Raw genomic sequence first — 14,847 nt, 5'->3', positions numbered from 1 at the left:
TAGAGACAGTTTGGTTTATATTTATGTTCTTTCTTTGTTTTATCCTCTGTTTTTAAACAGGAGGGTTTTTAATTGGGTCTGAAAACTTCAGAAGAGGGGATCAGAACTTAACTTTAAGAACACTCATCCTTAGTCTCGTGGGAATATTACTTTATCAGTAATACACAGATATAGTTACATAGCCATATAAATTTTTTAAATTACCTTGTAGTGGTAGATAAGATAAAGGAGAAAAATAAGCATTTTAGTAATTATTAGCAAATATTAGGAAAAGAAAAGAGTTGTGTTCTAGGTAGTAAGAATTAACCAATTAGAGTCTTCAAAAATACTGGCTGTAATTGAGATCTGATGTTATGGTGAATACAGTGGCAATAGCAGTTAAAAATAAAACCAGAAAACTTAAACTATGGACCTAAGTGCTCTCAGAATTAATACTTCTTTTTACTAATGGATGTGATATACCAATATCAGTTTTATAAAAATGTGAAAGGGAATTTTCTCTGTGAAAGTAGATTTCCCAAACTTCAAAATATGATCTCATCCTATAAACCGATGTTCAATTCTAGAACAGATAGATTATGATATGAGTTAAGAGGAAATTTACAATTTCCTACTTAGCACATTCAAGGTAGAATTTTTTCATATTATATACAGTCATTTCTTACTATTTGCAGTAGTTATATTCTCTAAAGTCAGTATGAACACTACTTGGTAAATACTGAATCATTGCTCATAGGGGAAATACAGGGTTAGATTCCTGAAAGTCTCTGATCACATTTTTTATTACCCTATCATTAGGTAACCTTGTATGTTTGTTTCTGTTTAAATACGTCTTATTTCATATATATTGTTAATTTGTTAACTCAGAGCTAATAGCACTATAATTAATTTATGAATGAAACTTATATACCATGTTTTCTTAGTAAGGCTCATAACAGTTTCTAGTGGGCTTAGAACACTAGCCAGCATTCCAACTTGGTGATTTTAAACAGCAAAATCATGAACAAAAACAAAATGCAGACAAATGTAGCACTAAAGAGAGTGAAAACTACATTTATTTACAGTATGAGAGCTGAAACAAGAAAGCACACCATAGCTGGGAATGTATGCTTCAGGCAACTCAAAATTTGTGCTGCTTTGCACACGAACATGTTTATGAATTACATGAAAGTAATTTTAATTGGGTCTGAAAACTTCAGAAGAGGGAAAGTAAATAAATTTTAGTGAGGAGGCAGATTAGCAAATATGAAATCTGCAGATAATGAAGACTGACTAATTCCTTCTGGATTGATTACTCATTTTAATTACCTGAGATTCTTTATCTTCACTCTAGAGGATAAGGCTTCTTGGTGTTTTGAACAACCTTTCATTTTTACAGCATTTTGAAGCTGTGGTGATCTATTTATGTAAGTAAAATCCTTTCAGGGCATTTCTGAAATAATTTAGTTATATTTTTAAAAGGTTACATTCGTTAAATGATTCTTTTAAAGCTAAATATATATTTTTGGATTCTCTTTAAAATTAACACTGGTTTGTTTGGAAATTCCATAGAGTATCAGATTAACCAAATGTTATACTTGGTGTAATGACTATAAGTAACTATACTTGAATAGAGTTTACAGCAGTACTATAAAGGTTATAGAAACTCATCAAACTATTGAACTAAGACGAGTTTCTTATTTTCTAGGTGCAAACAGCTGCACAGCAAGTGGCAGAGGATAAATTTGTTTTTGACTTACCTGATTACGAAAATATCAATCATGTTGTGGTTTTTATGCTGGGAACAATCCCATTTCCTGAGGGAATGGGAGGGTCTGTCTACTTTTCCTATCCTGATTCAAATGGAATTCCTGTATGGCAACTCCTAGGATTTGTCACGAATGGAAAACCGAGTGCCATCTTCAAAATTTCAGGTCTTAAATCTGGTAAGAATCATACATTAAAAATTCTTTCATAATCAAACTTCCCTTAAATAGCATAATACAGAATATGGCTTTTTAAAACTTTTCATTTTGTTTTCTGGTTGCTAGATTATAATATATATTTTTTAATCGGCTGATACCTGAATGTTAGAAAAATAGTAAGTGAAAGACCTCCTTGGCTGTTCACACTCCCACCCTTTGCAGCTAGAGAGAAGCACTCAATGTGTTCTCTTCGTATATACCTTAGTAAAGGGATTTTTCTTAATTATTGGGTGTTTTAATAAATAATGACAAGGAATCTTTGAATAATTTGTAATGTGAATATCTATATTTTAAATAAAGATAAACCAAGTAGACTTCCATAGAAATAAAATAAAAGTCCTTTTTTTTTTAATGAGGATTTTTGAACTCTTAGATTTGACTACCCCCCAGTGTTTTTCTATTGGTTGTATTGACATTACAGATGTTAGACCTTACAGGGTCTTGCTTTGATGCTAGGGATATTTTCTGAAGAATGTGAGAATAATACTTAGGTACCATTTACTACAATTGAATCTCAGGTTCCCTTGAAAATCTAGATGAACACAGACATGAAAATTCTTAGTGTATAAATATACATTCTCCTAGAAATTGTCTATGGAGTCCAAAGAAAAATTGTATTTAGGCAACATGTTTATTTAACAAACATTTGGGTATCTACTTGGGGGATTTAAAGATAATGATTAAGTTCTTGCCTGAGATAACTCATTCTTATGAAGGAAGATAGTTCTGTAGACCAGTAATTAGAAGGGTGAAATGTAATACTGGATTATTTGTACAAAATGCTGAGGGAGAATAGAAAAGGGAGGGATTAACTCCTAAATGGCTCTGAGAAGGTTTCCTGGAGGTGGCGACGTTGGTTCTCTTGGGAAGATTAAGTAGCAGTTTGTCAGGCCTATGAGAGGTCTGTTGGGCGTTCTTTTTTAGGTGGAGGTAATATGTATATAATGACTAAAGTTTGAAAGCATGGTGTGTTCAGGATGACACAAGGCAGGGTGTATCCCAGTAGGATAGGCAGGGGAGGATCATGAAAAGCTTTGTGTATTAATTACCCTGACTCATTTGAATTTAGTAAGTCAGCAATTTTTTTACCATTTTTTTTTAATTAAGGTATCATTAATATACACTCGTTTGAAGGTTTCACATGAAAAATATTGTGGTTACTACATTCACCCATATTATTAAGTCCCCCCACACCTCATTGAACTCACTGTTGAAGCTTTCACATGAAAAACATTGTGGTTACTACATTCACCCATATTATTAAGTCCCCCCACATCCCATTGAATTCACTGTTCATTAGTGTGGTAAGATAGGTCCGCAATTTTTAACATGCTTAGATCACATACTACTTGGTAATATTACAAAAAGTATGTATAACATAATGTAAATGCTAAAAAATTTGCATTTATTCTGAAGCGCATCCTTGTATCCCGTAGAAGATTGTTCCTATAGGTATAGAGGAGCATGTGAACAGTTTTGGGTAGGGCCGTAATGGGATCAAATTTTGTTGCCTGAGGGTTGCGGGAAGAATGAAGCAGAGCAGTTCTGGCCAGATGATATACTGTGAAGGGCTATTATCTTATGTAGTTGGAATTCTATGAGAACAAGTGAGAGAGAACAATATTTAAAGATAGCCATTGTTCAGAATTGATGATAAATGAAGTTGACCCTTGAATAATGTGAGGGTTGGGGTGCCAACCCTTGCACATTTGAAAATCGGTGTGTAACTTTTGACTCTCCAGAAGTTTAATAGCCTGCTGTTGACTGGAACCCGTACTAATGATATACACAGTAATCAAAACATATTTTATATGTTATATGTATTAGATACTGTATTCTTTTAATGAAGTACGTACCCTAGAGAAAAGAAAATGTTTTTTCAAATTGTTGCATATCTCAAAAAAACTTAACAGAAAAAAGTTTTTTATTTACTGAAGAAAATCTGCATATTGAACTTGTGCAGTTAAAATCCAAGTTGTTCACGGGTCCCTTGCACTAATTCTAGATTTAAGAACTAGGAAAAATCTCTAGAGTACTTCTCATTATGGTTCCATGAGATAATTATCCCTAATCCCTAAGACAGTGGCCCTTAAAGCGTGATTCCCTGGACCCAGCAGCAGCATCACCATTGCCTGAGAGCTAAAGTGTATAGTTAGAAATGCAGATTCATGGTAGGGACTCAGACCTGCTGAGTCAGAGACTGAGAGGAGTCCAGGTCTGTAGGTATTCATGTTGCACGCTGAAGTTTGAGAACAACTGCCCTCAAGCATCCACTGTGTTTAATGAATTAATGTCTCTCATAGCATGGAATTAGTTCTGAACAGTCTTTGGGAGCATTAAGAAAATAGTCATTTTCAAATCACTTTTTTTGTGGCTGTGTCTAAAAATAAATAGTGTATAAGTAGAACAAATATAAGTAGATAATCCAGTATATTCCAGTGCAATTCTTGGGCAGTAAATATGAAATAATAAAGGAACCAGAGAGAGAAGACTAGTTATTTATAACTGAACAGCAATTAGTTTAGCAGATTTATCATGACCATGAGTAGAGGCCAAAACCAACAGATTAATATATTCAAAGTGCCAAGGAAAAATAAAACTATCAAAACTGTCATTCTAAAGTAAAGGAGAAATAAATATACTTTCAGATGGACATGGAGAGTTTCCTACCCATAGACCAGTACTGAAAGAACTACTAAAGGTAGTTGTACTTTATAGTAGGAAGTTGAACCCAGAATGCAGAAGAGGAAGCAAGCCACAAAGTTAACAATTGGTAAGCATATAGACAAATCTGGTCAACCTGATTCTGTAAAATAACACAATAAGTAACTTAAATGCATAAGAATTAAATACTGTACTAGAAAACAATGCATAAGACAGAAGTAGTAGTGATCTGAGTTAAAGCTTTCTGAGGTCCTATTGTTTAGAAAGAGTTGATTCTACTTTCAAGTAATTGTGTTAAAAATATAAGGAAAATAAAAAAAAAGAAGGGGTAAGTCAAAGAAAAAGCATAGTATATTAAAAATAAACAAAGATGGTGGAAATGATTTAATCTATATTGGTTACCAAAATAAATGTAAACAAATTAAATTTACCAGAGGAAAAAAAAACATGCAGACTCTAGGATGGGATTTCTTTTTAAAGGCAAATAAATAATTATATTGCTGCTTTATGAATAATGGGTCTAAAGCATTGTAACGCAAGAAACAAACAAAAAAAGCTGTCATATGTACATTTAAGAAAAATTAGACTAAAGCAAACATTGTTAAGAACTACGAGATTCATTCACTAGGAATGAAATTAGGAAGACAAATATTTCTAGGAAAAGGTAAATGTCATGAATTTGTGTGGATATAAAACAACCTCAAAAAATGCAAAGAAAAAATACGTTAGAATGATAAATGGACAACCTTACAATTAATGTTTTAATACACCACTTGATAATTAATATATCAAGTAAATTATTAGTAAAGATGGAAGATTTGAATAAGAGTTAATAAGCTTGAGCTTATGGATACTTACAGAATCCTGCAGTTAATAATCAGAGCTTACACATTTTTTAAACACACAGAACATCTATGAAATTTGACCACGTACCAAATCACAAAGCAAGTCGCAGCAAATGGCAGATAATCAGTATACAACCTACAGTGCAGTATAATTACAAATTCATAAGGTAAAACACTGTCATGTTTAGAAATTCTCCCTTCCACATGTAACTATCAGGCCAGGTGATTTATAAAGTTCAACTAAGCCTTTGCGAAACAAATTGTTTGTATCTTACATAAACGGGAGAGAATAGGAAACGAGGCAAAGTTAACCAGTTTGTGTTTTTTTGAAGCTTATATAACCTCTATACCAAAAAGGACAAGGACAATATGAGAGAGGAAATTTGGCCTATGTCAAGTTTGTTTATTTAGGATTTTAATATCTGCATAAAAAAAAATAGTTACAAAGTGAATTCAACGTATGTTGAATTTTTAAAAGTTTTAAAACTTTTGTTATGGAAAACCAAAGCAGATGCAAAATCAGATTAAACAGAATATTGAACCCCTCTCTGCTCACACACCCCACTTAAAAATGACCAACTCATGGATAGTGTTATTTCTTTTAGATTCCCATTCATTCTCCCTTCTCATATTATTTGGAAGTATATTCCAGAATCACAACATGTAAGGTATAAATATATTAGTATGTGACTGTAAAAGACAAGGCATTTCTCTTTTTTAAAAAAATACAACTGTAGTGCTGTTATTACACCAAAAAACTGTAATTCCTTAATATGGGATTGAGTATCTAATCAATGTTCAGATTTCCAATGGTCTCAGAATTTTTCTGTTTATATATTTAAAAATTTTAAATACTTACTTTGCAATAGTTGATCTCTCAAGTATCTTTTATAAAAATAAAAAGGTTTAATGTTTTATCTGCCCTCTATTTCTAGTAAGTTAGTTGGATTTAGAGGTTTGATTAGACTTCAAGTTTATTTTTTAAAAATTTTGGCAGATTATAGGATAGTGTTCTTTAATCAGGAAGCACATATATGTTCTCTTTTTGTGAAATTATCAGCCGTTTATATGCAGTGCCTACATTTTTTAATTCAATAGGGATTCAAAATGATGATATTCTAATTCTGTTATTTAATTTATCAGTTGTAAAGACATTTGCCTATGTGCTATTTGGTTACCTAGGAGTAGAGTCATTATAGGAAAGGCACCATAAATGCTTGATTCTCTTAATTACCAGTGTTCAAAAAATGGGTTGATTAATGTCCTCCAAAAGTAATCAATAATTTTTTAAAAAGAATTATGAAATGATGGAGATATATTTGTATGGGTGTGTATGTGTATATATTTATATTTGGTGTGTTCTGACCATTGGTACACCCTTCAGATCCTTTGGACCTAACTTTAACTTTTCAGGTTTTTTTAGGCAGATACTGGTATTTCACAGCTTTTATCCTTTCTTAAGAAATCTTCCAAAGAACAGAAAATTAATTTTTTTGTAAAGTTTTAAGAAAGGTATAATTGACATACTTAAAGTGTACAGTTGATAAATTTGATATCTATCTGTGCATACACACATACCAGTGAAACCATCATCACAATCAAAATAGTGAACGTATCTATCACCCCTAAAAGTTTTCTAGTGTTCATTTGTAATCCTATCTGTCTTCTCCCTTACCCTAGGCAATTTACTGCTCTACTTTCAGTCACTGTAAAATAGTTTGCATTTTCTAGAGTTTTACATAAATGAAACTAAGCAGTGTGTATTCTTTTTTGGCTGGCTTCCTTCACTCAGCCTAATTGTTTTTAGAGTCATCCATGTTTTAGCATGTACTTCATTCCTTTTAATTTCTGGGTAGTATTTCATTGTATCACAATTTGTTTATCCATACACCTGTTGATGGATATTTGGTTTGTTTTCAGTTTTTGGCTCAAAAATAAAGCTGCTGTATACATTTATGTACAAATCTTTGTATGCACATATGCCTTTCTTTCCCTTAGGTAATGTCTAGGAATGGAAAGCCTGGATTATACAGTTCTCATTTTTAACATTTTGAGAAACTGTCAAGCCATTTTCCAACATGGTTGTTCCATTTGACATTTCAACCAGCAATGTATGAACGTTCAGTTCCTCCACGTCCTTGCCAATGCTTGGTATGATCATTTTTAGGCATTTTAACAGGTGTGCAGTGGTATCCATTGTGTTTTTAATTTGCATTTTCCTAATGACTAATGGTGTTGAGCATTTTTTCAGTGTGCTTATTTGCTATGTATATATATTCCTTGTGAAATAATTGTTCTGATCTTTTGCCTGTTTTTCAATTGGGAGGTTTTCTTATTACTGAGCTTTGAGAGTTCCATATATATTTATTTTTTTCCATATATATTCTTGATACAAATCATTTATAAGATATGTGATTTGAAATATTTTTCTCCAGTCTTTGGCTTGTCTTTTCTCTTAATGTGTCTTGCAGAGCAGAAGTTTTTAATTTTGATGAACTCTACTTTTACAATTTGTTCTCTGGATTGTGTTTGTAGTGTTGAGTCTAAGAAGTCTTTGCTAACCCAAGATCATAAAGGTTTTCCTCTAAAAGTTACTACATTTAGATTTTACATTTATACCTGGGATCCAGTTTGAATTAATTTTGTCTTTAGTCCAAGGTATGGACTGAAGTTCAGTTTTTTTCTTTCTGCAAATGGATATCCAACTATTGTAGCACTGTTTGTTGAAAGGCAAAGTAATGGCACATTGTTCTGGATCCGTCCTCAAGCGTGTTCACTTTGATACTCACTTGCAAGTTCTCAAGTTGAGGAATGGAGAGTCCTCAAGCTGCTCCATTTTCAACTAAAATATAGTAAACATAAATGAGTATTTCTGTATTGAATTAAAAAGAAGAGAAGTAGAAATAGTTACTATTAGAGTTTTTTTAAACAATAAATCACTAATTAGAAAATATGCTGTAAGAGTAGATGGATACTGGAAAATATAGTAATAAGTAATAAAGGAAGAGAAGCAATTAATTTGGGGGGAAAATGAGGTGTTTTTCATTTGGGTTTGAGGAGCCTGTGGCACATGATAGCAGTGCCTTAAATACAAAATGGTGGTTTTTGCTGGTATAGCTGGTAGTTTTTGATGGTTAGGCTAGTAGCCAGCTAATGGTTAGTTAACCTTTTGAATAGTTGGAAAGTGCAGGCTTATTTTGTACCCAGACTCATATGCATTGATTAAGGTGAATATTGGCCATTAGCCAGTAGACCAGGACCTATTGGTTATTTTTGGAGACATACCAATTAAATTGTCAATTGGATACCCACCTTTCCCTCTCTTCTCTTTGCCCCATCTTTGCCAAATTTTTGAGTTGGGTAGGAGTCCAACATTTCTTTTTCATCTTTGATCATCACTGTAATACCACAGGAGATGCTCTGGGAGTAGTGAAAAATGCTTTCTCCTGTCCCTTTTTCATTGCCCTACGTTATTTTTTCCTTGCTCTCTTTTTATACCCAAGGGTTGGAGGGTGGCGATGAGGGTTGCATTTTGTGATCATAAGAACCTAGACATTCCCTTCTTATGCTTTCTCATCCAATCTGGAGAAAATTGAGCAATCAGAAATGAGTTAATCCAGTTGCTATAACCAGATTTTAACAGTAATAATGAACTGAGATGTGTTTTCTGTTGTGGAGTTAGATAAAACAGTCTAAAATACAACCCCATAGTAACAACCTCATTCAGTACAAGAAAGTGATTTATTTCCATTGTGATATATGACTAGTTCTTTTATTCTCCTTCCTTTCAAAAATAAATAGTTGTTCATCATTTCCATTTTAACATGGCAGCTGGTAGTTTTATCCATGAAAACAAGTTTTCAAGGCACTATTTGTGATGGGTAAAGCACAGTGTTTTATTAAAGACAAAGCAGCTTAAAGTATTGAGAGACTTAGTGCACATAACCACGAAGTGGATGGTAAAATGCTTTTAAATATTTTGGATGATTCTTTACTAGTAAGTTATTCAGAAAAGCACTTTTGGATTTTAAAGTATTAGAATTATTAATTTATATGTAAAAGACAAGACTTGTTCATATTAGGGAATGGTATATTAATAGAATATAAAAACAGGTAGACTTGTAATGGGTTTCTATTTTTGAATCTTTGAGATGCCACTTCAAGTGTAGAGGTATGTTTTATTATATTGGGCAAACTTAACTAGCACATCAGGATGGGATGGAAGGGAAACTTTTAACTCCAGGCAGTTGTGATCGAACTGAGAATTTATTAAGCAGAATAATATGGGAGCAGGGAGGGTAGAAAGTTAGTGAAGCAAATTTCATGTTAAACTTTGGCAGTGCTTGTGGTTATCTGCTGAATCGTCAAAGATTTCTTAACTGCCCAGAACAGTTTTGGTTGGGGAAGGTCAACAGAGCTCTGTTAGGAAAATTGCTGTTGGTAGGGGGTCCTGAAACCAGTTGCTGAGTTTTGTTTTGATTGAGAGATTCTTTGTGACTCTTGGGTTCAGAAAAGTAGTTATGAATACATTTTTAGGTTTATGCTGGAACAATCTGGGAGTGATTGTTAGAACTAAGGACTAAACTTGAAAAATATAAAATGAAGAGTTGAATATTAAAAAAATAAGAAGAAACTTCTTTTCTTCCTCATTTCCTCCCTTCCTACCTACCTACCTACTGACATGAAATGTAGAAATCCTAAAAACAAACAAAAACCCCACAAGCTTAGGAGGTAAAATGTGGTTGGAGAATTTGGAAGTTTACACGAATCACTTTCAATATTGTATTTAGATGTTGTCTTTGGTTTTCATAATGTAGAAGAGAAATTTAACCAAAAACTTAGTATAAATTATGAAATACTGGGAGTTCTATAAAGAGATTTTTTGCTTTATAGGATGTGTATGCCAACTCAGGTTAGCACATATAAGGGAGTAGTAACAAAATTTAAATTTGTTTTTATGCAACTTAATATATTAGAAAGTGAGTAGTTATAGACACTATAGGTCTTTTGCTGTATGAAGCTTTGAGAGGCCCTTTCAAGCCTATGGGTTTTAAGTTTTATTATATTGGGCAAACCTTGCCCAGGTTTTTTTAAGTTGCCTATTACATTATGAGAGCTTGGAAAAATACTATGAATTATCTTATATATTTCCATTAAATAAGAATAAAAAATACTGCTTATGGCTAAGACTTTGTTGTATTATCTCATTCCTCAAATAATTATTGAACTTGGATCTGTTTCATTCTTAGTGCCTATGTTTCAAATTGATTGACTGCTCTTAGGATCTGTATGTGTGTGTGAATATTAAAATAACTCCAAGACACTGTTCAAAGGATATAGATTAGTGATCTGAGATAATTGAGAATGGATCTATGGAAGCTTAGACTGCAGTATGCACTTGAAATAAGAATAGGTTTGGATGGGGTGGAAGTGAGAGGATGGGAATTACATTTGGAGATGATCAAAGTTACACCATCAGGTGACAGTGAGGAGCAGACTTAGTGGGTGGTACATTAGGCTCCTGTTTGGGAGCCATGTTATGGGGGCAAGGTTTAAAGGCAAAATGGCACTGTTGTGTGATGGTTATGTGAAGTGGGTTTTACATTTTTTTTAGTAGGCAAGTATTCTAGCAAGAGAATGATACTACTACTAAAAACGATGTTTTAGGTAAATCATTGTCTGGGATGGCTTGGAGAATGTTGTTGAGAGAGAGCCAAATAAACCAGTTAGGAATATTGTATAATGATTGAAAGATAGAAGGAAAGGGTAACATTGAATATCTGCTTATGCAATGCACTGTGCTAGGCTTTCACAAGTATCATCTATTTATCCTTTAATAACAACTTTTAGAAGTGGGTATTACTGGCCCCTAGTTTTCAAGAGTCTGTATTTCAGAGAAGTTATTTTGCTCAGAAAAGAGTCTGATGACTTATAGGTAGTATTTATAGATCTACCTCTTTCAAACAACAGTTGTATGGCAATACCGTAATTGATTTAATCCCTATTGGTGGAAATTTGGGTTATTTCCCTTTTTTTATTGTTTATTAGCAGTGCCACAATAAATATTCTTACATGTATCTTTGTACATATTTTCTAGCACTGTATTTCTGTAGAAGAAACTCCAGAAGTGGAGCTGAATTCCTGGATTAAAATGGCCTTTAAAACAAGTGGTATAGGAGGACTGGAAAAAGGGTACTGACTGGATAATGATGGATCATGATTTTCATGGCAGTGTTTAGAGAGTCGTAATAAAGGTACAGTGTACTTGGTACTACATAAAAACTAATACAGCATATCATTGCCAAGTATAATAACAGAGTAAGCCATGGGATATTAGAATGGAGGGCCCTAAAAATAACTTAATCTCTAATTTTACTGTTGGGACTCTTGAGATCTGAAAAGTTTCAGAGTGTTCCTACAGTACAGCATGGATTAGGACCTAGATACTCAGATTTTTATTTCACTATTCTAAGTGTAGTAGGTCTTCTGTTTTCTCAAAGTAAATATAAAGAGAAAACTACATTCACATTCTTTTCCATTGTTTTATAGGTCTATATAGTTGATGTGTTTGTAGATGCTATTTTCTACCATTTTTGCTTCATATCATTTCATAATGAGTTATTAAATTTTGGTGTGTTCAAAAAGTATTAAATGTTTAGTTTTCCTTCATTCCCTTTCTATTACAAGTAAAATGAGAAACACACATTCTTATCTTCAGATGTGCTGGGGTGGAAATAGAAGATGAGATTTTTATACTTACTTAAAAAGAAAAAGTAACGTGAATTAAAAGGCTTTCAGAAACACAGGAATATAAGATATGGTCCTTTTTCTGCCTGTTTTAAGTGGTAGCATAGTATTTCATTTCATTGGTAAGTTAGGGTTTGATTATATATTCCTTGTTGGACATTTTGGCTTTCTTCCCCCAAATCTCTGTACATTTCTTTATATTTCCAGTTGTCTTTTCCTAGTACATAGAAGTATAGTTGATTTTTTTTAAGACTTTATATTTTAAGAGCAGTTCTAGGTTGCTAGTAAAATTGAGAGGAAGGTACATAGATTGCCCATATCCCTCTCCCCTACACATGTGTAGCCTCCTCCAATATCATTCACGAGAATAGTACATTCTTTTATCAAGGATGAACCTACATTCACACATCATAATCACCCAAAGTCCATAGTTTACCTTCAGATTCATTCTTGGTGTTGTACATTCTTTTGGTTTGGACAAATATGTAATGACATATATCCATAATTATAATATACAGCATATTTTCACTGCCCTAAAAATTCTCTGTGCTTTGCCTGTCCAGCTCCCCCACCTAATACACTCCCACTCCCACCCCAGGCAATTACTGATTTAGTTCTACAAGTTTACTAGCTATTAGTTCTAGTTGCTTCCTTGGCTTTTCTATATAGATGAATCACAATGTCATTGAAAAAGACTTTTTCTTTCCTTCCATTATTATGCTTTTTATTTCTTATTGTTACCTTATTGCATTGCCCAGGCCTTCCAGCACCATGTTGAATAGATAGGTGTATAAGAGTGCAGTGAGGCAAGAAAAAGCAATAAAAGGCATGACAATTGTTATTTCTCTCTTCTTCTATTTTATGAATGTGTAAGATTGATGAATTGGTCTTTTCATCAATACAAAATGCCCTTTGTCTCTGCTAATGTTCCTGTCTTGAAGTCTACTGTGTGTAAAATTTATATAGCTTCTCTAACTTTCTTATGATTAGTGTTCACATGCTATATTTTTCCTTTATTTTTACCTTTGACATAAATCTCTGTGTCTCTTGTAAACAGTGTATAGTTAGGTGCTGCCTTTTTTTAATCCTCTTCTTACAATCTCTGCCTTTTAAAAAGTGAGTTTAGTCCATTAATATTTAATATTAGTTTAAAATTTTTATCTTGCTTTTGCCTTTTTTTTTCCCTTGGCTTTCTTTTGCATTGGGTAATTTTAGTGGTTCCTCAAGGGATTATGATACATATTGTTAACTTTTTCCAGTGAACCATGCATTAATATTAAAATAAACATCTATATTCGACAACAGTGAAACTGGATTTGGTCATTTTTATAGGCCCTCATCTCCAGTTTTCCTTGCTGTGTCAGTCTACTTAGTGACATTAGTCATTAGATGACATTAGTCATCAAAGCCCTAAGGCAAATTGCATTTAGGTGATTTATTTTTAATTAAAGATTTCTATATCTGTTCTCATCTTGAGACTGAAGTTCAACATTGCAACTCTTAATAGCATGTGAGAGAGTCAGGTACAAATAATAGGAAGCCTAAAGGTCTATTATAAATACTCTGCATATTTTCCCAAAGTTCAGAATTTTCACATCCTTCAGAGTTGAATAGAAGAGATAGAAAGGATTATTTACTCACCTTTGATTTGACTTAATCTGTTCCAGAGAAGCATTTCATGATCAGGTCCAGGTTGTACTGGAAATTTTCTCACTGGATTACATCTTTAATTTTCTCAGTGAATTCTTTCACTGAGGAGATAGGCTTCTTTTTTTTTTGGTGTACAAAAGGTATCTGTAATATGAATTAGAAATTCATTTTCCATACATACTTAAGTATTTATTTCTAGTTCTGTAATATCAGTATTATCAGATTTCATAGTTTTTGAATATTTTCCACAGTGCTTTTTTGAAATTTTTTCTTAAAATGTCTTATCTGAGTTATGAAAGTGATATTCAGCCTTAGTAGTATCTTTAAACTGTAAGATGCATAAGAAAACTCAGCATTCATATAGTAGGTCAACTAAATGCTGGTGTCTACTTATAATAATTTAAACATCTGTTAAAACCTATAACAACTATGAATAATGAGATGTCATGTAATGGTAACTTTAAGAAGTTTTGGTTCATGATAAATAAGGAACATGAGTACAGTATCTTTTAGATTAAGGTTTAAAATTTTGATACTGAATTTGGAAGGTGGAAGCAGTGTCTTTTACCAGAAATACAGTACTGAATGAATTTGTATTATGCATGTTTATATGCATATGTCTTAAGGTATATTTTGGAGTTCATATACTATTTGAAGAGTTTATTTATATAAGCCACATCCACATACTCTTTCATACACACAAAGTTCAACCTAAAACCTTCCTTTTCTCTGTAGGTAAACTATTTGTAAAGTGTTTCAAGAGACAATGAGGAAATGGCTCAATTCCTCAGTCAGGGTGAGGAAGCCCAGTGACATCTGCAGTGGAGAATTATGTGGAGAATGGGAAGCAGAAGAGGCCAAGATTGGAAGACAGGTGGGGGAGTAGGATATTAGGTCAGAAATATTTTTTATTGTGTCTATAGCACTTTAATATATGATTATACCTAATAGAAGAATAAGAAATGATTACTTGAATT

At 32.8% G+C, this 14,847-nt stretch overlaps 1 protein-coding gene across 1 annotated transcript in view; it reads left to right on the top strand.

Moving 5' to 3' along the window:
* Positions 1–14,847, top strand: part of HIKESHI (heat shock protein nuclear import factor hikeshi) — a 34,235-nt gene that overhangs the window by 1,795 nt on the left and 17,593 nt on the right. Inside the window, exon 2 of the mRNA XM_036906983.2 lies at positions 1,688–1,925. Within this exon, the coding sequence (XP_036762878.1) occupies positions 1,688–1,925 (238 nt within the window). The remainder of the gene's footprint in view (positions 1–1,687; positions 1,926–14,847) is intronic.

Source organism: Manis pentadactyla, chromosome 9, assembly GCF_030020395.1.
Source record: "Manis pentadactyla isolate mManPen7 chromosome 9, mManPen7.hap1, whole genome shotgun sequence".
Classification (NCBI taxonomy): Eukaryota; Metazoa; Chordata; class Mammalia; order Pholidota; family Manidae; genus Manis; species Manis pentadactyla.
This window is presented reverse-complemented; position numbering and strand designations above follow the sequence as displayed.